Source organism: Boleophthalmus pectinirostris, unplaced genomic scaffold (assembly GCF_026225935.1).
Source record: "Boleophthalmus pectinirostris isolate CB_2022bp ecotype Guang Dong unplaced genomic scaffold, ASM2622593v1 HiC_scaffold_17, whole genome shotgun sequence".
NCBI classification, from domain to species: domain Eukaryota; kingdom Metazoa; phylum Chordata; class Actinopteri; order Gobiiformes; family Gobiidae; genus Boleophthalmus; species Boleophthalmus pectinirostris.
In genome coordinates, this window is record NW_026571115.1 from 23,091,659 (window position 1) to 23,115,207 (window position 23,549).

Here is a 23,549-nt window from a genome sequence, read left to right on the forward strand (position 1 = left end):
GTCCTCCTAGTCAGTTATATGTAGAATTCATATTCCATATTTAACTTTACATTTTAGGGGCGGGGCAGATCCTAGTACCAAGAGGCATCTCGCAAAGTAGGCAAGTCACCTCCGTGGTCGGACCTGAGCCCTTACAAAAATTCTTCTCGTAAGTTCACGAGGGACGCGGGCGTCACCCCGCATCGTTATTTTCCTTACTCATCAGTTTAAGGCATAACAAATCACATGTCGAGTGAGAGTTTGTCCCAGTGCCTGTACTTCTTCGGTCACGGTGTCAACAACAGGCACAGTACCGTAATACCAAAGGGTTTACAAAATTTTTACATCATATTGTTTGTTATACGTTTTAGCTAATACATTTACTGCTCAAAACAATTACAATAATTTGGTGAATTTGTTGTGAATAAAAAGTAACGTTTTATAAAACGTGTACCGCAATGCATTATGGGGGGAGATCTCTTCTCTTTCACCTTTTCAGTCAAGAGTAGTAGAATGCAAATGTCTTGATGTGAGTGCACGTTGCCTTCTCTTAAACTTTATGTTACTTCAGGTTAGAATGTTGTGAATAGTCAAATAGTGATTTGTCACTAAATGTTAATAACGTACAGACAGTGAAACGATACACGATAAAACACGTTAGGTGTATTCCTCACCATTCTCGCTGCCATGGACTATGCCAGCCTCGGTAATGTTTTTATTACTAGAGTCCACGCATGCGCATACAGCACGGTGAGAGAAAATGGCAGACGTTTCTTTGGACGAAGTGATCCGACAGCGCGGCATTAATCTTAAGGCAACTACAAAGCGGTAATCAACATTAATTCTATATACTTCTCATTATTATCTGAAAACCAAATACGTGCAATATTTTAGTAAAAATGTGTACACACGAGCTTGTTTAAGTCTTTCATTGTGCTATATGTTAATGCTAACCCTTTCGCTTTGCACATATAGCACTAGCATGTAGCTAGAAAAATCAGTACATCCGAAAGCCAACTGCCGTCGAATTTACTTTTAAGGCATTTTGTACCCTATGTGTAATATACAGGTAAGCCAAGTGCTGTGATGTTTAGTGTTCTTTAATACAAACCGTAAAATATTGCACGCTTTTCTAATATGTGCCTTAGCTGATGTGTAGACGCTTAGCCAACACTAGTGTTTACTGTATATTTTGTATGGCGGTTAACTTTACAAGTACTGTAAACGATTTTTTTTAAAAACCATAATATTGCCAAAGTATGCTTTCTAAATGTTAGGATAAAACTGGATTATGCGCTGCGATTACAAATAAACAATATTCTTTATTTCAGACCAACATTTGGTCGAGGTGCTGGGGGAGTCGGTATGAGTTTTGACGCCAGGCAGAAGATTGGGGCAAACGATGTGCGACAGCGTATGGGTGGAGTAGGTGCTGCAGGTAAAATGTCCTAATTCCAAAGCGTTTTACTGGATTTTTACTACAGTGTATTGTATGTTATATGTTTTTATTGTTTACATTTTAGGTTTTCAAGTTAAAGATGCCAGAGAAAAGCTTGGTCAGAAAGATGCTCGCTTTAAAATTCGTGGTCGAGGTGGAGCAGGAGGTGTGCAAGATGCTCGTCAAATGATTAACTCACGCAAACAGGGGCAAACACAGTATAAACCCACAACACAGGCTTTGCCATCCCAGCTGCAGAGCACAATGCCATCAGTACAGATACACCCAAACATTAGTGTTGTTGGTGCACAACATAACACAAGGCATTTTGGTGGTCAAGGGCCGAATCTTAGAGATGCTCGAGACAGACTAAGCCTGAAGAGAAGCCTTGGAGGAACACAGACACTGGCTGGGGCAGGAATACCATTAAAAATTACAAAGACCATTCAGGTGAGCATAGGTTACTTTACTTCTAGAGAAATTGCAGAAACAATAAACTTGCAGCTGTGTTTTTCTTTTAACGTAATATAATGTCTTATTTTTCCTCAGCAACGGCCAGTGGGTTTGTCAAGTGGGATACGCACATCCATGCAGGTATTGTTGCTAGATTAGTAGATTATCAGGTTGTAATAAGATTCTCATTTTAGTTATGTTTGATCAAATCACAATAAATAGAATAGATTTTAAGCATTTGAATATAGACCATCAGTTATACAGCATAACCTCTTCTGTTCTTTACCAGCCTGTCTCAAATGATCTTGATGGAACTGCTAGTAAACAAATAAAGATCACCACTTCTAATGACATTCTGCAACCCCGGGTAAATTAAATCTTTCACATTGCTTGAATTTAACTTTTTGTATTTTTAAACATTTACTTACCATCACTTTTTATTTAGGGGGGTGGAATAGGCTCCTCATTCTCCATGTCAGCTCCAATCACAAAGGTGGTTAAAAATGATGCCTACACAGCACCTCGTCCTCCGGTACCAGTGGCACCCACTCGACCAAGCACCAGCATGTCTGCACCTCGGCCCTCTGCTGCAGCCTTACAGCAGGTCTCCAGAACTCTTCAGCAAAGCACTGCTGCTTCTAATACAGCAGTGGCTCCTCCTCTGGTGATTTTTCTTTAATATAAAATCAGAGATAGGAATTTAAGTTGGTATAAAAATGACATGCCATGGTGTACTTAATACATGTTTTTGTCATTTTAGCCTACATTCAGTCCATTAGAGGGAACAAAAATTACAGTAAACAACTTACATCCTCGGGTAACTGAAGAAGACATTGTTGTAAGCAATAAGACCACTTATGTTATACTTTGGTTGATACTCTAGTTGAAGCTTTTTGATGATTTACTCTCTTTCCCTATAGGAACTCTTTTGTGTATGTGGTGCCTTAAAACGTGCACGGCTGGTGAAAGTGGGTGTGGCTGAGGTGGTATTTGTTCGCAAAGAGGATGCTGTGAGCGCATATAGAAAGTATAATAACCGCTGCCTTGATGGTGAGTCTATTTAAGAGTACTAATGCTGTCTTTGTCATTTATAAAGACTTTAATCATATTACATGTCATTAAAATGCAGGTCAGCCCATGAAATGTAATCTTCATATTCAGGGAAATGTCATCACTTCTGATCAGCCCATTTTATTGTAAGTAATATTAAATGTTTCATGATGATTTTGAGTTTGATTATTGCATGTGGCCTTGCATTACTGGGAGAGTTGCTTCCATTTTGATAGTAGTATTTATATTATGGCTAGCCATAGATATGGAGAATCCTCATGCCCACATGCCTTTCTGAATGCAGAATTTGCAATATGGTGTCTTGAGTCAACCTAAAAATATAAGCATAAACTTCTACATAATGTAAAACATTTGTTATAATAACAAAATCAACATCACAATTGTCAAAGTAAACATTAAACATACATACTTGATATATGGAAACACGGATGGGTGGGTCGTGTTTATTCGAAGTGCCTTAAATATACACTACACTACTGTCATACTGTCAGGTATGAAAACAAATGAAACAGAAACTTGGAATAAATGCCTTTTGTAGTTTTTATTAGTGAGATTTTGTTTTCTCTCTTCTGTGTAGTCTTAACTACAGTACAGTGATTTGTTTCATTTCATTTTTTCAGGAGGCTCAGTGATACACCAGGCAGTGGCAGCTCTGCAAAGAAAGATGGTCTGCCTCCCTCCTTGTCACGGCCTGCTGGTCAGCGCGCATCCACTCAGCCCACTCCAGAGGTGGACCCTCAGACAATTCTCAAAGCTTTGTTCAAGTCCACTGCTCAGTCCCCCTCTGCTCCTGAACCGCCCAGCTCACAAGCTACTGCCTTTCGCATTAAGATTTAGGTCATGTCATGTGTTTCAATATTTTACTGCATTCCCAGTGTTAAAATTAACAAAACTATATTTCACTTGGATGGGAAATACACATGGAGCTTTTTTCACCCATTTTGATAAACATGGTTTCTCACAAAATGGAGCAGTTTAGTTTTATCCCAGGACGTTGGCAAGCAATGTTTTTTTTTTTGTTTGTTTGTTTTTTTGTTGTTGTTTTTTTAAATCAGACACCGTGATCACAGTATTTTAATTCAGTAATATCCCAATTTGGATGTTTTGTTAAACCTTTTAAGTCATCAAGTTCCACCCAGTCCAGATAAGGCCTTGTGGTCAGAGGGTTAAATAACCTTAATAATGTGTAAAAAAAAACAAAAAAAAAAACAAGTTTGAACAGGTATGAAACAAGTGATTTGGGTCAACTTGGACATTAATAGTTGGCATTATGTGACATACAATTTATGAAGTATATTCTTTGTAGTGTATTTGACAATTTCAAAACATGTTGAATGGTCTACTACAACTGTGTTGCTTTTTACTTTTCTGGTATGTCAGTCTTCTAATGCGTCTAGGAAGGTTAGCTTCTGTAATGTCACCATTAAACTGTACATTTATACTCTATTAACTGCATCTTTTCATTTTGTTTGGTATAGCATACATGCAGATAACTATTCTTTGCACTGCAATAAGTATATTTTATTCAATCAATCAATCAACAACTTTATTAATCCCAAAGGGCAATTCAGTTCGCACATCTCTGGTCACGCACAATATATAAATATATAATAATTATATAATAAAAAGAAGGACAGACACCAGACGTTCAAACCACAGTGCATCAGAGACACAGTAACAAATTCACTTTCCATTTAAAATCCTTATGGCAGAGGGAATAAAAGATTTGGCGTAACTGTTAGTCTTTTGCTGTGGGGTAACATAGCGCCTCCCAGGGCATTTTCATGAACTGTGAGCGCAGGAACATGGTTAGGCTGGCTCGGTATAGCCTTGACACCCGATGTCTCCACACAGAGGCCGCCAAGTCCTCCATCTGAACACCACTGATTTTGCTGCAGACTTTTACAGTCTGGTTCAGACCGTTCTTGTCTTTCACAGATAATCCATAAAACCCAGTGTTGGGAGTAACGCATTATAAAAGTAATGTATTACAGTAATGCGTTGATTTTTGCTGTAACGCAGTAATGTAAGGCATTACAGGGGGAAAAATTTTAATATTTTACTCGGTACAAATGTGAGTAACGCGCGTTACAATGCTTTTTTAACCTGGATTGAAGTGGTGGGTTTTTCTTCATAGAAATTCGCTAAAATCATCATGAAATCAGCAGCGGTGAAACGCCGGAGACGCGGCCGGATAGACCTTCAGTTAACCGCGGGCGAAAGGACCAACCCGCTGTTTAGACCTGGTTTAGACCTGAGTCACTTCTGGTTTAGACCTGGTTTACAGTCGTCCCTCGCTCTAACGCGGTTCACTTTTCGCGGTCTCGCTGTTTCGCTGTTTGTTTGTTTTTTGTTTGTTTGTTTGTTTTGTTTTGTGCAATTTTGCTTGCCTTTTGTTTTTAGTGTATGAACACGTATTGCGTTCCTCCCGCTGCGTCCTGATCGGCTGAGGGACACCTGTCTCCTGAACAGTACAGTACAGAAGGTGTTCAGCTGCCAAATTTAAATAAATGTTCAATCTGTAGCAGTGTGATTCTGAAGTGCTGTATGTCTGCAAGTTTTCTCTCCGACAAAATCCACAACGTCGACGAAACGTTCTGCACTGACAAAGGCTCCTGCGCTCACACCCAAAAGACAGAGGATGATGCAAACCATCGCACAAAAAGTTGGACTTCTGGACACGTTGAAGGAAGGTAGAAGTTATGCGATGTAGCAGAATCTTGCACCGGGTCTTGTACCTGTAAATAGTTGCTGAAATTAGGACCGCGAGCCTGAGCAGCAGGGTCCATAAAGAACGATCGGGCGACAGCCGCTCTTACCTCCATGAGGTGCGGAGCAGAGCCGCTCCTTTCTCCTGCGGTCACCTTCGAGCCTGTCCTGACAGTGAGTCTTGTTTTAGTCCTAGTTCAGTTCTGGTTTAGTCCTCCTCTTCAGTCCTGGAATCAGTCTGAGGTTAGTCCTGTTATAGTCCTGGTTCAGCTCTGGTTTAGTCCTGGTTTAGACCTTGTTTAGTCCTGGTTCAGTCCATATACAGCTCAAAAGTTCAGCTTTTTCAGTTATTTTGGTGAGAGTAACTTAAAGTAATGCAATAGTAATATAATGCCTTACATTTTAAATGCAGTAATATTGTAATGTAACGAATTACTTTGAAATGACAGTAATAAGTAATAAATAACACATTACAGTTTTAAAGTAACTTGCCCAACAGTGATAAAACCAACAGATAAAAGAAAAGGTCAGCAAATATTGTTGCAATACCTAGCAGAAATAGCCCAGATAAATAAGAGCCACTAACATGTACACCTAATTGGTACATTTAATAACATTTCTTATAAGTAATTGATGAAGACTGAAAAATAATAAGCCACAGTAATGTGATATGTCACAGTAACAACCAATTAGTTTTATTTATCCACATGGGGAAAATGAAGGGAGTCCTGAATTTATTTGAATATTACTGGTTAAAAATATAGACAACTGAAACTGAATATAACAATACAGAATTAAGATGTCATGTACATACATATGATTCGTACAAAACACAACAACCCAAAACAGTAGTCCTGATAAAGCCTCTAGATCTGGAGATGGGTCCCAGAGTTCCTACTCTTTCATCAGGTTGCACCAAGCGGCACAAAGCGGCATAAAGCGGTATTGAAGGATGAGCCAAATAAATGCAGAGACAAATTTCCCTACGGAGACGAATTAAGTGTACCTGAACCTCAACTCAACCTAACAAAGCGATGAGGATCCATGGAAATATGAGTTATAGGTCCATACAATGTAACAATATCGTACATGCATGAAGTATAGATCTATTAAAATATCGTCCATGCCTTTATTTGTTTACTTCCGGTGTGAAAGGCTGTTTCCAATATGGCCGCCTCCAAAAAGCAACATGCCACCAACCAAGCTTGTGTTATTCCTGGAGGATATGCAGGTAATTTTGCCCTACATATTACGGAAAATGTATACGTTCTTGAAATTTTACTGTTGTTGAATGTCGCTTAAGCCTTTTCTTGGAAAAAAAAACACGATAACTTTTCGCTAATGTTCAATCTGTTCTTTGCAGTGCTGTCCTTACAGTTTGTTTCCAGCAGCGTTGCACACCACAAACTTTATGTAAAAGAGCACAAAGTCCGGGATGAAAAAAGTTCACTTAGACCATTGGACAGGACCTTGTTTGTCCTCAACGTGCCCCCATATTGTTCAGAGGTAACGTCAGGTCATACATACATACATACTCTTTACACTTCCAGAGGGCCGAGGATCTAACATTGCATTTGACTTTTCAGAATGTCATCAAAAGGATATTTTCTCAGTTTGGAAATGTAAAATCAGTGGAGTTGCGAGACCAGCCAGGTTCCTCTCAGCACCATGGACCAAAGCTTTCCAAAATTTTTAAACCAGCTGAAAAACATGTGCGTTTTTAAAAGCATGCTGTACACAATTTTGGAAAAAATAATTAATGAATGAGTCGAAACTGATCACCTTTTATACATTTCCCACAGGGATTCAAAGTAGGATACATTGTTTTTGAAAATTCATCCAGTATCAAAGCAGCTAAATCCCATCCACCCAGTGAGCCTTTGGTGGTTTCCACAGAGGAGCATCCAGTGAAAACAGGAGTTCAGAGTAACTAGAAATTTTCACGTAATTCCTGTTTAAATTGTGTTGATGTTTGCTAAATGTAACCTTTTCTATAACAGAGTGGATACAGCAGTACAAAGATTCTTTTATTCAACCGGAGAAACTTCAGAACATTGTTGACTCCTTTATGGAAGACTACGACAAGCGTAAAGAAAATGTAAGACTTTTTTTTTTTCTGTGACTCACCTTCAGTCTGTCTGGCTTTACATCTGCATGTTTTATCTGTGACAGGAAGCAGAAAAGCGAAGAAAAGAGGAGGAACAACAGCAGGAGGAGGATGAAGATGGTTGGGTCAAAGTTACCAGGGGACACAAGGGAGCCAAAGCCCGACCCCACAGTGAAATGGCTAATCAGCGCACTTTGGCAAAAGAGATGAAGAAAAAGAAGAGAAAGGAACTCATGAACTTTTACACCTGGCAACACAGAAACACACAGAAAGAGCGTAAGTACTGTTTTCTGGAAGGACATTTTAATAAATGGCTTTTTATGAGAGTGCTTTATGTTCTGTTCTTTTTCAGACATTGCTGAGCTAAGGAAAAAGTTTGAGGAGGACAAACAGAGGATAGCCTTGTTGAGGGCACAGAGAAAGTTTAAACCCTATTAAAAATTGTCCTTTTTTATGTTTGTAGTTTTAAAATGCAATGTTTACTATGTTTAAATGTCTACCATACATGCATCCTCAGTAATGTATTTAGATGTAAAAAAAAAAATAAATAAAATGTAAACCCGTAATGATTTGTTTTATTGAGATTGTTCTGTATTTCTTTGTGCATCCAGGGTCTGTGCCCGCATCTGGCACCTTCTAATGCTTCTAAATGCCATAAACATCAGTAGTAGAAGCAGAGCAGCTCCAACCCCAGCCAGAATATAAACAGTCACCTGAAACACTGACACAACATTGAATTTCAACTACTGCAGTCAACTTATGTATTAATTTAGATGGTTTTGTTTATTAAGTTAAGATAACTTGTCATACTTTTCTTAGATTTTAGAAATGGGTTGTCCTCCACATCCGTGCCATTCTGTCCTGCCAGTAAAGGTCCCAAAGAAATGAGATGGAGATGATCAGAAGTGTGTAAAGCGTCTCTTCTTTGTCTTTCACCCCCTGAAGCTGTAAGGCAAGTTTTAAGTTTAAATCTAGTCTGAAAATTGTAGGCAAAAAGGCAAATTACTGTACTTACAGGTGATTGAGCAGTACTGAGCACACTCCACATTTTCAGAACAGATTTCCACCCAACAATAAAAATACACCTAAAAAAATAAATTGTTTTAAGGAATGTGGGTATAGATCAGAACACTGAAATGACATAACATCCTTACTGGGTCTGTGCTATGATGGCCTGTGTGTGGGTCCAGAAATGCAAACGTTTTCACATCAAACCTTCTGACTTGGGAGTGAAAGGCAATCTTTCCCTTATTGTCAACAGGAATAGAACTTTGCATGTCATCCAGAGGGTTTGGACAGCTGCAGTAGAGATTGCAAAGAAAATCCTCTATATATCTAAGTGTTTCAGATATAGAAAAAAAATAAAACATACCCATCAAAGAGCAGATTCCACACGGAGTGTTTAGTCTCTGGGTAGGCAAAGCAGTCTCGTACACGGAGGGAAAGAGTTGGGTCTGGGGATGGCTCAACAAATGATATTTCTACATGAGCATTTTCACGCAATGGTAGGGATACAGGTAATTCATCTTCAGCAAAGAAGGATGTAAAAGAGGCATCTATATGAACAAGTTATATGGTTATAAAAACTACAGTAGCAAACTATAATTATTATTAAAATAATAAAGCTAACCTTTGGCAATTCTCATTTGAACTCCAATGCTTCCCAAAGCAACTGCAGGTGGTGGATTTGTCGCCAAAAATAAAGCATGCAAATTGGCAGCTTTTTTCAATTCTGAAGGCTCATACTCACATGCAACCTCAAGACTGAACAAAAAATGCATTCATTATAATTATTAGAGCACTAAGAGTATATTAAATATTGTATTTATGATGTAACATTATAGAGATGGAGGATTTACCTAAATGATGAATCTATGGCATCCACAACCTCAATTTCATAAATCACTTTGTTTCCATCTTTCTTCAAAGAGAAAAATGTGTTGGTCAGAAATATTATGATCATCACCTCATTGTTAAATATTCAAACACACAAGAGGAGGTTACCTTCATCTTGGCTCCACACTCCATTAGTCCAATTTTGAACACTGCAGTGTCTGGGGTGGTAATTACTGGAACACACTCTGGGTGATCCTTAATCATTAGGCTCCTTAAAGAAGTGGAATAATCAGTGTCTGCCGTTGTGACAGAAAACACAAATTTTCTGTCTAAAGAGCAGGCTGGAGGATAAAAGGAAATAATGAATGGTTTGTACACTTTACAGAAAGAAACAAATATGGCTTACAGTTCAGTCTGTAGAAGCACATATCATCATGATCATCATAACAACATCCAAGTTTGAAGCAGTCTTCACTTTCATGGTGACCACAGTCCATCCTCAGATTTTTGGAAGTTTTGCATTCTCTTGCTAAAGCACTTGCTAAAAACACTTTTTAAACATTTTGTAGAACACTTTTTAGTACCATGATTGACCACCAAATACTCACCTGTTTTGGACAAAATTGTCCTTTTGTCACTATATCTTTTTATCAGAGGGCAACTGATGTTCACTCTGTACCATCGTCGTTTTCCTTTCAGTTGGACACGCAAAGGAATGACAACTTTTCTGTCCTGAAGACAAAAAGTATTCAGCCTTTTTTGTTAAAGTCATTGTGCAACATCATTACCTTTACCTTATACATGGTGTAACAGCTGTCATATTTGCTCAGGAAAACTAGACCACGATTCTTGTCTGTAATCAGTTTGACTCCACAGGACTCCCCATTCTCAGAAACAAAGTTGACCACACCTGTAGGACCTGTGAGGACATTTTCAGTGAATGATAAAATTATTTCTAACCTGTAAGTTCAATAGTAATTTCACTTACCTTCGACTGTCACATTCCTATTGACATGGGGCCCAAACACAGCTATTATTCTCTCACTAGAACATGTTACTTTAGGTAAAGCTAATTTTTTCCTATCATGCATTTTACTCTTCTGAATTGAAAAACAATTGGCACCAAATGCAAAAACAAAATAAATCAAACAAAGTTCCTTAAAACAAGAAAGCATAATTTTTGACATTGGATGAGGCTTTGAAAAGCACGTCAAATCAGTCATCAGACTACACCAGACATTATGGGTCACATGACTGTCTTTAATTAGTGTCAACTACAATCACCTTGTCTCTACACTTGACTTAAGCCCATTATCAAAATGACTTAAAAACCACCAAGAAATTACCTGGTTGGTAGCCAAACCACTCTGATTTTACTTTTTATAACCTGTAAGGCCTAATAGGCCTACATTTTGAATTTGTATTCAGTATACATTACATGCAGACATTCAAATTCAGTCAATGGTATTGGTTATTGATATGACCTTTTTGTTGATTTGATGAGTTACAAATTCAATGAAATGATTTATTTCAGTTAAATGTACAATCACCAGTGAACATGGGTTGCCATAGCCTTAACCTACATTGAGGACACTTTCTTATTCTCAGTATATGGACAGGCCATACCTCCTATGAAAGCTCAGAATCTCAAGAATTCACTCATTGGCTGCAGCACCACAGTGGAAGTATAAGTTCTTATTTCTTCTCTGATTAATGATGATGAAGGTGTATTCAGATCAGAGAGTCCGTTCAAGTTTTAACCAACTAGATTTCAGCACTGAAACTGTCAATATAATGTTATTATGTGCGGCTGATTTTGCTTCCTAATTAGATAAGCTTTTTGAGAACACCAAAAAAATAAAAATAAAAAAAATAAATTATAACATAAATAGATGGGATTTCATGTCCAATGTTTTTGTAATTAAGAATTCATCTGGATTAGAATTGTCTCAGGTAAAGATATATTTGATTTAAACATGTTTACCTCATGTCTAGGCACACAGATGCGTAAAGTTTATGAAATTCAAAATCAAAATCTTACATATAGTTCCTTAAAGTTGATGGAAATGTGTGTTTATGAAAGAGATTAGGGAGCGTCACGCGCTGTCAGCTGGCGCAGTGACGTAACCCTTACGTACCGGGGTTTCCAGTGTTTGGGTCCAGTCCTGGTCCAGTCCCTGAACCGAGCAACAGATGAACCTTCAGCATGGCTTTAAATCGTAATCACTCACAGAACGGAGGTGTTTTGATTAACAATGGCGAAAGGTGCGTTGGACACATTTTCTGCTTCGTTTTATGTGTTGTTGGACACGTAGCTAACGCGTTTGTGCTTGTTGGAGTTTGTTTATCTCTGCTCTTCTAAATGCGTATGGTGTAGCTAACTGCTAGCTCTCTACTAGCTTGTCATGATTGTTTGGTCGCTAACCAGATATAAAACACAAGTCACTTGTGTATTGTTTAAAAAATGTCACACGTAGTTATGAATTGTATGAATTATCCCTTTACTTTAAAATAATTTGTTAATAATAAGCTTCTAAGATTAGTCAAGCAAAGCACTATGCTAACGTCAAGCTAACATTCTAACTTAAAAAGCAAAGAAGGAAGTTGCTATGTTGACATGTTCCCTCGCATCCTATTTCATAAACATAGATTTCTTTGCATTCCGAAACACCGACGCTTTAAATGAGTCTCAATTGTTGTTTATTACAGCATTGTCCGGGAATGTAAGAGTGTGGAGCTGTCACTCAATGATGTCAAAACCAAGGCAGATCTGTTGAAAGGCTCCAAAAAGGGCAATGTGTACCTCACTCCTTATAGGGTATGCTGTTGAGTAATTCTTGAATAACACATTGTGCTGAGAAATTACTATTACAGCTCTCATTTACACTCGTTTGTCTTTGTTTTAGTTGGTATTTGTCTCCACTAATGCAAAGGACCATGTGGTTTCGGCAATGTTCCCTTATCACCTGATGAAGGGCTGCAGCATTGAACAACCAGTCTTTGGAGCCAATTACATCAAAGGGAATGTGATGGCTGAATATGGAGGTAAGTTAGTGTCAGATGTGTTTGGTGACCTCCATCTTCTGTTGTCTATGTATTAGGGTGGCTCAGTTATGGATACAAATATAATACTTAGTCGTTTCATATTTTACTTCTCTGAAAGCTACCTTTACTTCTGTTAATCCAATAAGTATCATCATTACAATCTAAAAATCAATAATTGTCAGTTGAATCTTGCACTACTAATGTAACAACCATATAATCTCATCATCCAGGTGGCTGGGATGGCACAGCACAATTCAAAATGACTTTTATGTCTGGTGGAGCCATCGATTTTGGACAGTATCTTTTTAAATTAGCCACAAATGGTAAGTTTCTCAACAGTTATGTCAGACTGTACTTACTGCTTTCACTCTTATTTTATTTGTATTGTTTCTAGCCTCTCGTGCACCCCCAGCTCAAAATGGGGCTGCTGCATATGGCTATCCTTCACCAGTAATGATGAACTCTTACGGCCCACCCCCTCCTGCTCCAGCCTATCCTTATCCTGGCCCTCCTCAGCCCAGTGGTTACTATCAGGCTCCCCCACCTGCTGCTGGCAACATGGCGTATCCCTATCCTCCACCTGCTCCAGGTAGACACAGTGTTTAGCATTTTATGGCACATGTAGGTCTGAGCATTTTTTTATGATCACAAATTTTAAAACATTAGCATATTTATTGTTTTATGTAACAAGATGATACCCATGTTTAAACATTGTATCCTTGTCCCTGATGAACACTTCACTCACCCTGTTTGTTTGTATCAGGAATGTTCCCATCTGGATATGACTACATGGCACCACCCCCATATCCTGGACCACCACAGAACTGGACAGCACCACCAGCTACTGTTCCTCCAGGTTTTATAATGTGTTATCTTTTCTATGTCACTACACCTGTCAGATCTTATGTTTCCACCTTAATCTGAATTGTTCACAAACAGTAAAGCGCAAACAAAATAGGCTGCTGATGTGTCATACACTTTAGAGTTATAGTATCTGATGGCATCAGCAAGAAAACTCACACTTGATGATTTGAAGTTTCTCCATGCTTTCTTGGGGATAGGCCACGTGGAACTCATTTTGATGTCTCTTGTGAAGTTGAATAATAGAATGTAAATTTTTTTGTAAAATTTTCCTTTCTTATTGCTAAACAGGTTCAGCATCAACATTAAATTTTAATTAATATTATTTTCTGTGTTCTACACAGGCAATTCCAAAGCAGCTGAAGCAGCTGCTAGTGCATATTACGATCCCAGCAACCCTCACACTGTCTACATGCCCATGGTAAATGGACATGCATGTGAATTTTCTCATCAAACATTAAGTGCCACCTTTTCTAATTGAAGAATATTTTTGCAGGAGCGACCACCTCCTTATGCACCAAACTTTCCAGAAAAGAAAAACAACTGAAGGACTGCAGGAACCGGAACAGAACAGAACATTAAACATAGCATGATTTATGTGTCACAATACACAATACAGCATAATACATGTATATACTCTTAATTATATTCACTTTGATGATTGAAACTGAGGAAAGGAAATGGTGTATTTTTATGAAAGATTTTATATGATTCCATCAGAGTTCAAAGTAGAATCTAATGTGTAGGTTTTTATTATCGATATGTATTTTATCATTGCAAGTAGCATTTTGTACTGAAATTCTATTTGATAAGATGCTGAAGATTGCGGTATTATGCAAGAACAGTTTTCCAGTATTCTCCATCTTTTCTTTAAGATTATTATAAACAAATAACAGGTTAAAGAGGGTTGTAGTTGACTGTATGTGCAATATAATGATAAAGGACAAGCTGACCTAAAGTAAGTTCAAGCTGTTGCGGTGTTCAGGTATGCAACTCCAAGCTGAAACAGAACCCCTCTCTTTGTGTAAGTACACCAGTGTGGGGTTACAAGGCCATGCTGTATGTTAGTCTCATTAAAGTCTCATTACAGTGGGGAGTGCCATCACTGAACTGTGTAAATCGATTTCTACCTTTTAATCCAGAATTTATTGAAAGCACTAAACTGCAAACTTGTTCTTAGTCAGTAAATTTTACTTAAGAGTTTAACTACTAACAACATTATTTAGTTTTATTTTTGCTTCAATTTCAGTTTTGTCCATTCAAATAAACTCAACTCCCAAATACATTGAATGAGTTTTGCTCTGTTCTCTTGGCGCTGTGAAAGTGATGTACAAACATGGTTTGTCTATATTTTTTATATTTTTTAGTTAGGTACAACCTTTTTATAACTAGCTTTAGCTTTAAGATTCTGCTGGTTTTGGCAATACTAGCATGGAGATGTTTCTTTGCCTGAAATGTTCCACAGTAGGGCTTAAACATATCTCCCTTGTATTTGTCCAAGTACAGGTGTTTTATATCTTAAAATATATTAGAAATATGAACATGAACACAAGCAGATAGCAGACCCTCCACCAGAAAAGTTACATAGTGCGCCTTTAATGAATAAATGGAAAAACAACTCATCAGTAAGATAGTGACAAAGAACGCTATTGTAACATCATGGTTAAAAATGAATAATACATAGTGTTTCCCCTTTAATTAAATAATATTTCCCTGAAGTACAAAAAATATACACCACAGAAACCACAAATATATTATTTTAATATATGATTAAAATAATAACAGAGCTCTTTCATAAACACCATTAATCAAAGATAAATCAAAATGGCGTCATCATGCATTTAACACAGACCACTGTACACACAAAGGCTACACAAATGATTTTGTCAAAAAAGTATTTCACAGTTTAAAACAACACTGCCCAAATCCACTTGTTGATAAAGATTACTTACATTTTATGGCTCAGCTCCTATATATTTCCTGTGCTCTTCTCAAACTGGTTATGCAGCTACTTCACAGCAATCATTACATCTCAGCTACCCCACTTTGTAAACTTAACATCATGTGCAAAAACCCAAAAACCTTTATAAACATATAGAAACATAGATTACATACAGATAACATAGAAGAGAAAGTAGGCTACATGGATCATAGTTCAGCCTATGGGGAGTTCTGTGAAGCCACATTGAGTTGTGGATTTTATCTGAGTCCCTACGGCTCCTCTTGGAGAAACCAGACCTCATTGCGGCGTCCATAAGGCTTCAGGGGTGGGTCAAAGCTGCAGCAGAAGTATTGCTTACGTTGGAAGGGTGCTGTTTCACCCAAAGTACGTGTCAAACGCAAGGCCTCTGCCCGGTACTCAGTCTCTCCAGCAAAGCCCCCAAATTGTCTGTGAAGACATACAAATTCGGTGGATAAATTATTTTACAATTTACTGAACAACCATAATCTCAAATTAAGTGCCCTTTTCAATAAGTTAATATCATGACAGAAATAATTTAGATGGAGCACTGCAATCTATTAAAAATAAACAATTAGGAAAAAAGTGATTTTAGTAGTCTTGTTTTGTTTTAGCTGCCATAGATTTATGGATTTTGTGTTGGGACACTTTGTCAAATGTGTTTAAAAGTTTAAAGGTAACTACTTCCAGCAAGATACTGTGTTATGTCACTGAGTCCACTTAATCCCAAACACATTCAGTAAACAATGAGGTCACAGATCTCCAGTGACTTTCACAGACACAGCTTCACCATCTAAAACAGTGACTCAGTGGAATGTTGGAGGGAAATTATTTTGCATCATTGTATCAAAATGTCTTTTCAGGTACAGTTTTTACTCTGGACCCAATGAAACACATTTGTCCATGTTTTTCTTGTCCACGATCAAGACAGGCAATATTTATTTTCAGGTCCTTTAAATAAATAGAGGGGTGCTGGAAATACCTTTTACAGGTTTAATATACTAAATAGTTTTTATTTCTAGACTCTTTTGTTCAGCTCATCATGTGTTGAAATGGTCCATTGGGTCCCTCTCTCTGGTAATGTACAAGGGGTTTTTAAATAACAATTTCACAGTGAAATGGCTTTTTACATGGTAGACAAGTCATTGAAAGACCATTTTGTGACAAAAACTTACAAAGCATAAACAGTCATTCCTGGTCGCTCCTCGATGCGGATGGAGGTGTCTGTGGGAGGAGGCGGGGCCTGCTGGTACATTGTCGGGACACGAATGCCTGCCACCAAACGCCGGGATAGAACTCCATCGTTTCTTGGGTACACGGTGATGATGATAGGAGTGGCTGTACCCATGGCCTCAGCTAGAGAGGAAAATACATGTTTATATTATTATTTAAATTAATTACATTAAGGAAATTTGCTGCAAAAAAATTGTATAGTGTATGATAGTTTAATAGACTACTTATATCTTTTAAATTTTCACTTGTTATACAGATTCACTCTTATCATCTCTTGATATCATATTTATTTATTTAATGTGGTGTTTTGGTTCTCAATATGATGATCAATCAAAAGATCAAAAGATTATGATTTAGTCCCACATGAGGTTCTCATCTGGGTTGCCAGTTTCAATGCTGAAATCCAGTTTAAACCTAAAATGGTTTACTCTCTCTTATCTGAATTCTCACTAAACCCCGAGGACCAAAAGCTGATCATTAATAAGTGAATTCCATGTCCTCTATCTGCAGGTTTGGCTCTGGCAACCCAGGGTCAGTTGTTATTGTTGTACTTTAAAAAACAAAACAAAAAAATGGTAAGAGCGAAGGTTACATACATTTCTTTTAATATGAAAAATATAAACATGTATTACATGTAACCCAGTAACACTAACCCTAACCTTCACCCTTAATTGTTACAGGTACAGTAAAATTAAGTATATTTTCTTTATCTCATCTTACAGTATGAGATCATTTGTCTTACCTGGCTCATTGCTTCCACCAATGTACATGAGCAGCTTCCTCACCAGCTCTCCACTAACCTGGTCAAAGGTTCGACCCTCAGAAGACACAACTGCATATTTAGAAGCATCGTATCGTCTTGTCTCGAAGCTTACACCATCCTTGGACACAAATCGGAGTGAATACAAAGTGGATACATAGCACACACATCTTTTAATGGTTTTATTTCCTGGAGACAAAAGAAGTAGAGTCATACATGATTCACCTCTGACACATGGCTGTTGACAGCCTGCTTCAGGGGAGGAACTTCAATGTTTGTGTAGGTGGGGCACATGATTCAATGCAGAATTTACATATTCACTAAACTGATTTGGTTACATTTCTTCCTTTTTTCCACAGAGTTCAGTCAACCCACAGGGAATAATAGGTCAAGGTCTTACATAACAGAGATGCGCAACTGGCCCCCGCTCCCATATGCACAATGTTAACATGATGCAACACTTTGCATGAAACAGGGTTAATGCAGCACAGTCACTCAACTGTAATGTTTAATAATAATATGGGACCTGGGTATTTAGGGCAGACTTAATATTTTATCACTGTTTTCATGTCTCATTCTGTAGGCCAGTGAAATATATATATATATATATATATATATATATATATATATATATATATATATATATATATATATATATATATATATATATATATATATATATATATATTACATATATTTATTATATATATATATAAATATATTTTACAAGGCTATACTGTATAAAATTATATATACTGTCTATGGTTTCAACCATGTATTCAAAATCTTTACTTTTAGTTTTAAATAATAAAAAAACATAACTATATGTTATGAATATGCAGTTAAAAAAGGCCGACAACAATTTATGAACAAGATTATTAAAGTAAATGCAAAAGCTGCTATAATAGCTGTTCTTAACCTTGTCCTTTGCCTTGACATGATACACTGTTCCATCTCCCGACTCTTTTCTATAAGATAGTTGATCAGCTTGACTCTATTAAAATCATGCTTCTCAACATCTAAGTCACTGCTCTTCTCCATAATGTGACAGGTAGGCTACTATTCATGGTAATTACATAGCCTGTTGTCAGTGGGACCACCATTAGCATTGTGAACACTGGCATGGAACGAAAGCTGAGCCTGAATCTGGTTAAGAAGTGCAATTAATGTGTCTGTCATGTGTCGAGTGTGCAGTTTTGTGTGTGTTTGTGTTTGCCATCTTATACAATAATAGCAATAATTCTGCACTCAAAGGGTATTATTGGCACATCAAGAACTTTTCATACCCCCCCTTGTAGTTTCTTTCACAAGGAGCTGGAATGAGCTGTTATAACGGCATTGTTCAGCTGTGATTGTGCCTGGAATATGTGTGTGAGTGCTGTCAGACACGTGTATTCAGTGTCAGTTTTAATTAAGAGTGTTGGGTGACAGCCAGAGGGTGCTTCACAGATCAGGTGACTAGCTCTGATTTCAATACCTGGTGTTTAGACAAGTCAAGACAACAGATTTCTATTTTTGTCTTTTATTTTATGTTTTAATTTATGATGATTTTTGGTAAGGATGAGTGGAAACTCCAAACTAAAATGTGTAGAGGATGGAGGCTTTGTTATAGCTTATCTGCAAAGGGGCTCAAGTTTGCTTTATTTGTCTTTATCTGCGTTTTAAAACTCCATCTCTATTTTTCAGTTATATCAAGTTATTTTTCTGAGCCTTTTGCTTTTTATGTTGTGGGCCGTTTCAAAAATGGATTGCACTTGAAGTGTAGAGTAAATGCCCTTATCTGTTTTGGGTCCAAGTGTTAATGAGAGTCACTTAAGTAATTTGACCCTGGTCTGTGTCTGGTCAGTTTGGTTAGCCTCTCCGTCTCCCAGTTTGCCCTATTTCTCAAAGAGGCGTTAGGTTTTCAGTAGGCTAAAAGTCACCCAGCAAAACACAGGGAATGGAGGAATGGACGTAGAGAAAAGCCTGTTGGGCATTGTTTCACACATCACTTACTTTGCTGGAATTTGTCCATTGGCCAGACCCTGTGTACAAAATTATACTGAAACGTCAAAAAAAACAGAGAGCGAGCGGGGATTGGACAGAGGCGAGGAAAGGGCCCCTTTCACGTCACTGCCTGACGTGAACGGGGCCCTTTGTCACAGGGGTCAGCGGTGTATCGGAATACGCAGTCAATCCATATCTGAGCTTTCGGGGTTAACCACAAACTCGTCTCACACTCAGCCGCGTCCTCTTCCATGACTGGGTCAGTAAACACAGCACACAGCCTGTTCTTGATGTCTCAGTGGAAACAATGACTTACGACCTTGCTGACATTCACGGACAGGTGATTTAAGGTTAGCTCTCTCACTCGTGTATAATTCTTAGGCACATAAATTACTTGCATAAACTTTTACGCATCGGTATAACAAGCGGGAGGATGCAGCAAGATGCACATGGAAACAGCAGAAAGCACATAACATATTTAGTGAAGCGTAAAATATTAATGCCAAAGTGAAACCGTACAACTGTACAGTATAATTACAGTGCGTAGCGTTGCCTTTACGCGCGAACCAGACGCTAAGAAGAGTGAAACTTGTGGACATGCTTCCTTACCTTGGTCTCGCTGCTCAACAGTTTATATTCCGTCTCCTCTGTGACTCCAAAGAGCGTGTTCTTGATCATTCCAAACATTTTATTGCGGCGAAGTCACCTCTCCTCTCACCGAACGGATGGGCTGCTTTCTCCGTCTTTGCCTATATTTGATTAACCGTCCCTTCTATGAGCTCAAATTCTTAACCTCCTACTCACTCAGAAAACAGTCCAGTTAAAATTAAACAAGCTTCACAAAATGTCATTTGTCACCTATTCAGAGTCAGAAGTTTCAGGTCCTTGCTCCTCGCCTCTTCACTGGGCTTAAGGATACTCTGAACAGCCTCCTCTCCAGATGCTGATGTCTCCGCCCACTTTTCTTCCCTTGGTCCTACCCGCCTCGCACTAAGCATCAGTCGTGAGCATTTTCAACTTCATGTGGTGCATCAATGTGACAGCATAAGACAGTTTTCTATGCTTTATTAACCACAAATGAGTCAACTGAGATTAAAAAGGAACATTTCTTTATTCATACACATGCACAATTACTTCTTCAGTTACATCCATGTTCTGAAAGCACTGTTGATTTTGGTTCGTCTGTACCTGCCTCCTTCAGGACACGAATATTAAGAAAAAAATATGTACAGCGAGGTTTTGTGTAATGCCTATTTTGACACACATGCTGTGGCTTAGTCGGTATGAATTGGAGTTTGTGAGCAATGCAGTGCAGTGACTTTTTTGCTTTAGGGTTAGTCTATTAAAATTCACACTGAAGGCAATATTAAGTCACCACTGACTGGAGAGAGTACAAAAGAAGGTTAAAATAAAAGGATGGATTAAGTAAGATGAAGAGATTCAATCGGATTTAAGCAAAGTGAAATTTATAACAGCTGTGTCATGCAACATTACATTAGCATAATGCTGACATAATATAAAATTGGGTTTCATTCTGAATGTCATTTAAAAATATAATTTGTGAATGCCAACAACAGAAGGTGGTCATCTATGACAACAATCTAACTGGGTCCCATGTGAACTAATATAATAAACTACTGAAGAGATTCAGAGATGTGCAAATAAAACTATAACCACAGCCTTAAATAATACACAGCACACATTTATTTCAGTAAATGAAAATTTATATTACAATGAAAAGTCACATTAATTATCATGGTCATCTTATTCACACTGATCGATTTAACCATGTTATCATAGTTAAAGCAAAGTGCACTTTCTTTTAATGTCCACAACACAGCATTGGTATTCCACAATTTTATATCCTTTGAGGAGTTACACTGAATGAAGTAAATAGCCATTATGTAACCGTGCTTCCAAATCCGTTATGGTGAATAATGAGGTGTTCTTTCTGTATCGTCATTCCTCCCAGCCTTTTCCCCCAGGCTGTGAGGGTAAACGGAGACCCACTAGGCTTGCTGCTTGTTCTGTGCTGCGGTCTCCCTTGCCATGGTAGAGGTTGTGTAGGATCATGTGATTTCTTGTGGATGACAGCAAACAAAGGTATGTGCAAGCAGCATGGTGCGCCTCCTGTTGTGCTCTACAGTATCGTTCTCCTGTTACCTGTATCAATAAAACACAGACATTGTGTTTACACAGACAGAATCCACAACATACGGCATACAAGCCTACACAGAAGCAAGTATAACAGGTGTCCCACCAAAATGTTTAGCTTCCCCACAGCTGAGACATTCTGGTCATAAACAGTTTATATATATTACATCCATGTTCCTTTGGGTCTCTCAAGTGAACTGCAACAAACATACACTGACAAGCTCAGTCCTTTTTGCTTCAGTGACTGCCCATGCATTTAAGCCCCTGATGAGCCACACTCGCTCAAGCATTATTAACACAGGCTTTGAGCATAAGAGCTCTAATACAGATAATTTAGCTTGGTACTGCTGAATAGGTCGTGGAAATCAAGCATTTGGGAAAACTGTGATTAATATTATTATTATTAACAGCGCGGGGGCAAAGGATGTAACCTGTCACTTTTTAGGTGGATGATCCGCCATCTCCTTTTCTCTATGAAGAGGTTAATTGAATAATTGAATAAATGTAAGCTAGATGTGTTGAATACTACACTGTGGAACATTCCAGGCAAAGGAATGATATCTCCAGCCCCTGCCACCAGAAAAGTTACCTTTCAAATGTAAACTTTACTCATAACCTTGCCGCCGCCTGTCCTGCTAATGTATACAATCGTGTTATAATTTAGCTGTTTATTTCCATGTGTGATGTAATTATTAAATGCACCGCGCAGGACACACACGTACAGGATTTACTGCTCAGTACAATGAAGGGTAAACAGATAAGTCTGCTAATGTTAGCGATAGCAACCACGCATCCAAAAAGAAGTGAGAAAATGGTCTCACCTTATTTTTACGAAACTGGTCCATCACATAGTTATAAGCCAGAGATTGTCTATATTTTGACCCGTGCACAGCGCGGAGCTCTTTGAGTATCCCCCTGCAGACCCTCAAAGGCGAAGACAGCGTCGCCATCTCGAAAGACACATGAGTGTTTTCTGAGGTCGCGCAGATCGTGGATCAGATCATCAGCAGACCAGATGTAGACCATAACAATCACCGACAGCACAGTCGAGCACATGGAGAGAGCGGCCACGAGAGGGCGCCACATGCACGAGGCACACAGGGGCATCACGCGCTCTCAGGTGACCCGCAGTTACAGGTGTTTGTGCGCAGTGCACGAAATATGTTCTGCTCAAGGTAAACGAACCTTATGCATAACATTAATCTAACCTGCATTTGTACATTTAAAACAGCGAATGTTTTTGTTTCAAATAATTAAATAAATAACAGCAACAACATAAACTGACTTTAATTAGCTAGTCTGCATTAGCATCGTGGATCTATTAAAATATCGATTAGCTTTACTAGACGGTTTTGTGCGTGTATTACCTTTTATAACAGAACTTAAAATGTATAAATACCAGGAAAAGCATGTTGGCTAAAGCAGCAGTTTGTTTAACACTAAGCTTTTTGCTTTTTCAGAAGGAAGAGTCTTCTGCCTTTGTCCGTATGGAGAGAACGGGAAGGAGTAAGTTTTATTTATTACAGCCTCTTTGTTTATTCTTCCATTGTGAACCAAATCTAATGCTCACTCCTATTTAATGTTATAACATATGGTCCTAAGCAGATATCTTTGCTATAATAAAATATTTTTACATAAACTGATCTACCACAAGTTATGACACAGAGTAAGCTTCAATACATCCATCCAAACCAGTCACCCCTCTATATAGACCCTAATTGAGTGAGTGATGTAAAAACAACAACAACAAAATAATAGTAATAAAATAAGGATTGCACACAATTAAATTAATAATTAAATTAATAATACACACAACACTGAAGGGTCAGAGGTCATTGCTCTGGATTCCTCTGCATTCTCCCTGTAAATCCACTGATAAGAGCTGGTAGGTAAATTGATGATTGACTCTAGGGGGAGCCAGTTTCTTATCAGTTTCAAACACTGGTTTGGTTCCTAG

General features: G+C 38.1%; 6 protein-coding genes and 1 non-coding gene across 12 annotated transcripts; 3 read left to right on the top strand and 4 right to left on the bottom strand.

Moving 5' to 3' along the window:
• Positions 1–61: 61 nt before the first annotated feature.
• Positions 62–215, bottom strand: LOC129408780 (U12 minor spliceosomal RNA). Its single transcript, XR_008632103.1, has one exon. It is a non-coding gene; the product is annotated as a U12 minor spliceosomal RNA (small nuclear RNA).
• A 298-nt stretch (positions 216–513) lies between these two features.
• poldip3 (polymerase (DNA-directed), delta interacting protein 3) lies at positions 514–4,387 on the top strand. The gene is made up of 10 exons (XM_055152822.1): positions 514–807; positions 1,311–1,417; positions 1,503–1,867; positions 1,967–2,011; positions 2,160–2,237; positions 2,316–2,534; positions 2,631–2,708; positions 2,791–2,920; positions 3,000–3,066; positions 3,562–4,387. The coding sequence occupies exons 1-10, from the start codon at positions 740–742 to the stop codon at positions 3,776–3,778; spliced, it is 1,374 nt and encodes a 457-aa protein (XP_055008797.1). The 5' UTR covers positions 514–739; the 3' UTR covers positions 3,779–4,387.
• A 2,268-nt stretch (positions 4,388–6,655) lies between these two features.
• On the top strand, positions 6,656–8,323 carry rrp7a (ribosomal RNA processing 7 homolog A). The gene is made up of 7 exons (XM_020927308.2): positions 6,656–6,881; positions 7,014–7,156; positions 7,237–7,362; positions 7,453–7,576; positions 7,651–7,748; positions 7,823–8,033; positions 8,110–8,323. Exons 1-7 carry the CDS (start codon positions 6,818–6,820, stop codon positions 8,193–8,195), a joined length of 852 nt encoding a protein of 283 aa, XP_020782967.1. The 5' UTR covers positions 6,656–6,817; the 3' UTR covers positions 8,196–8,323.
• On the bottom strand, positions 8,313–11,869 carry LOC129408662 (zona pellucida sperm-binding protein 4-like). Of its 5 annotated transcripts, none has more exons than XM_055152813.1 (13): positions 11,732–11,869; positions 10,582–10,598; positions 10,388–10,512; positions 10,202–10,325; positions 10,000–10,143; positions 9,762–9,934; positions 9,617–9,678; positions 9,388–9,521; positions 9,130–9,313; positions 8,912–9,056; positions 8,773–8,842; positions 8,568–8,702; positions 8,313–8,478 (listed from the first exon to the last, which is right to left on the bottom strand). In XM_055152813.1, exons 3-13 carry the CDS (start codon positions 10,394–10,396, stop codon positions 8,333–8,335), a joined length of 1,326 nt encoding a protein of 441 aa, XP_055008788.1. In that variant the 5' UTR covers positions 10,397–10,512; positions 10,582–10,598; positions 11,732–11,869; the 3' UTR covers positions 8,313–8,332. The 5 variants fall into 5 exon arrangements, with proteins under 5 accessions (XP_055008788.1, XP_055008787.1, XP_055008789.1 ...); XM_055152812.1 differs by lacking the exon at positions 11,732–11,869 and adding an exon at positions 11,578–11,597; XM_055152814.1 differs by lacking the exon at positions 11,732–11,869 and adding an exon at positions 11,220–11,569.
• wbp2nl (WBP2 N-terminal like) lies at positions 11,717–14,784 on the top strand. Its single transcript, XM_020927220.2, has 8 exons — positions 11,717–11,858; positions 12,303–12,411; positions 12,500–12,638; positions 12,869–12,961; positions 13,033–13,227; positions 13,402–13,494; positions 13,844–13,920; positions 13,996–14,784. Exons 1-8 carry the CDS (start codon positions 11,800–11,802, stop codon positions 14,044–14,046), a joined length of 816 nt encoding a protein of 271 aa, XP_020782879.1. The 5' UTR covers positions 11,717–11,799; the 3' UTR covers positions 14,047–14,784.
• A 295-nt stretch (positions 14,785–15,079) lies between these two features.
• On the bottom strand, positions 15,080–20,333 carry LOC110162439 (heme-binding protein 1). Of its 2 annotated transcripts, none has more exons than XM_020927338.2 (4): positions 20,048–20,333; positions 17,435–17,573; positions 16,635–16,815; positions 15,080–15,888 (listed from the first exon to the last, which is right to left on the bottom strand). In XM_020927338.2, exons 1-4 carry the CDS (start codon positions 20,123–20,125, stop codon positions 15,711–15,713), a joined length of 576 nt encoding a protein of 191 aa, XP_020782997.1. In that variant the 5' UTR covers positions 20,126–20,333; the 3' UTR covers positions 15,080–15,710. The 2 variants fall into 2 exon arrangements, with proteins under 2 accessions (XP_020782997.1, XP_055008801.1); XM_055152826.1 differs by lacking the exon at positions 20,048–20,333 and adding an exon at positions 17,669–17,908.
• A 192-nt stretch (positions 20,334–20,525) lies between these two features.
• Positions 20,526–22,586, bottom strand: fmc1 (formation of mitochondrial complex V assembly factor 1 homolog). The gene is made up of 2 exons (XM_020927305.2): positions 22,414–22,586; positions 20,526–21,601 (listed from the first exon to the last, which is right to left on the bottom strand). Exons 1-2 carry the CDS (start codon positions 22,540–22,542, stop codon positions 21,398–21,400), a joined length of 333 nt encoding a protein of 110 aa, XP_020782964.1. The 5' UTR covers positions 22,543–22,586; the 3' UTR covers positions 20,526–21,397.
• Positions 22,587–23,549: the final 963 nt, after the last annotated feature.

Coding starts and splice junctions, on each gene's coding strand:
- poldip3 (XM_055152822.1), top strand. CDS start 740: ATGGCAGACGTTTCTTTGGACGAAGTGATCCGACAGCGCGGCATTAAT. Junction 1,418..1,502: donor GGGTGGAGTAGGTGCTGCAG/GTAAAATGTCCT, acceptor TTTACATTTTAG/GTTTTCAAGTTAAAGATGCC. Junction 1,868..1,966: donor AAATTACAAAGACCATTCAG/GTGAGCATAGGT, acceptor ATTTTTCCTCAG/CAACGGCCAGTGGGTTTGTC.
- LOC110162439 (XM_020927338.2), bottom strand. CDS start 20,125: ATGTTTGGAATGATCAAGAACACGCTCTTTGGAGTCACAGAGGAGACG. Junction 16,816..17,434: donor TGGTGGAAGCAATGAGCCAG/GTAAGACAAATG, acceptor TTTCCTCTCTAG/CTGAGGCCATGGGTACAGCC. Junction 15,889..16,634: donor GGAATGACTGTTTATGCTTT/GTAAGTTTTTGT, acceptor ATGTCTTCACAG/ACAATTTGGGGGCTTTGCTG.
- fmc1 (XM_020927305.2), bottom strand. CDS start 22,542: ATGGCGACGCTGTCTTCGCCTTTGAGGGTCTGCAGGGGGATACTCAAA. Junction 21,602..22,413: donor ACCAGTTTCGTAAAAATAAG/GTGAGACCATTT, acceptor TTATTGATACAG/GTAACAGGAGAACGATACTG.
- rrp7a (XM_020927308.2), top strand. CDS start 6,818: ATGGCCGCCTCCAAAAAGCAACATGCCACCAACCAAGCTTGTGTTATT. Junction 7,157..7,236: donor TGCCCCCATATTGTTCAGAG/GTAACGTCAGGT, acceptor TTGACTTTTCAG/AATGTCATCAAAAGGATATT. Junction 7,363..7,452: donor TTAAACCAGCTGAAAAACAT/GTGCGTTTTTAA, acceptor CATTTCCCACAG/GGATTCAAAGTAGGATACAT.
- wbp2nl (XM_020927220.2), top strand. CDS start 11,800: ATGGCTTTAAATCGTAATCACTCACAGAACGGAGGTGTTTTGATTAAC. Junction 12,962..13,032: donor TTTTAAATTAGCCACAAATG/GTAAGTTTCTCA, acceptor TATTGTTTCTAG/CCTCTCGTGCACCCCCAGCT. Junction 13,228..13,401: donor CTATCCTCCACCTGCTCCAG/GTAGACACAGTG, acceptor TGTTTGTATCAG/GAATGTTCCCATCTGGATAT.
- LOC129408662 (XM_055152810.1), bottom strand. CDS start 10,816: ATGACTGATTTGACGTGCTTTTCAAAGCCTCATCCAATGTCAAAAATT. Junction 9,522..9,616: donor GCCATAGATTCATCATTTAG/GTAAATCCTCCA, acceptor TTTTTTGTTCAG/TCTTGAGGTTGCATGTGAGT. Junction 9,314..9,387: donor TCAAATGAGAATTGCCAAAG/GTTAGCTTTATT, acceptor TTGTTCATATAG/ATGCCTCTTTTACATCCTTC.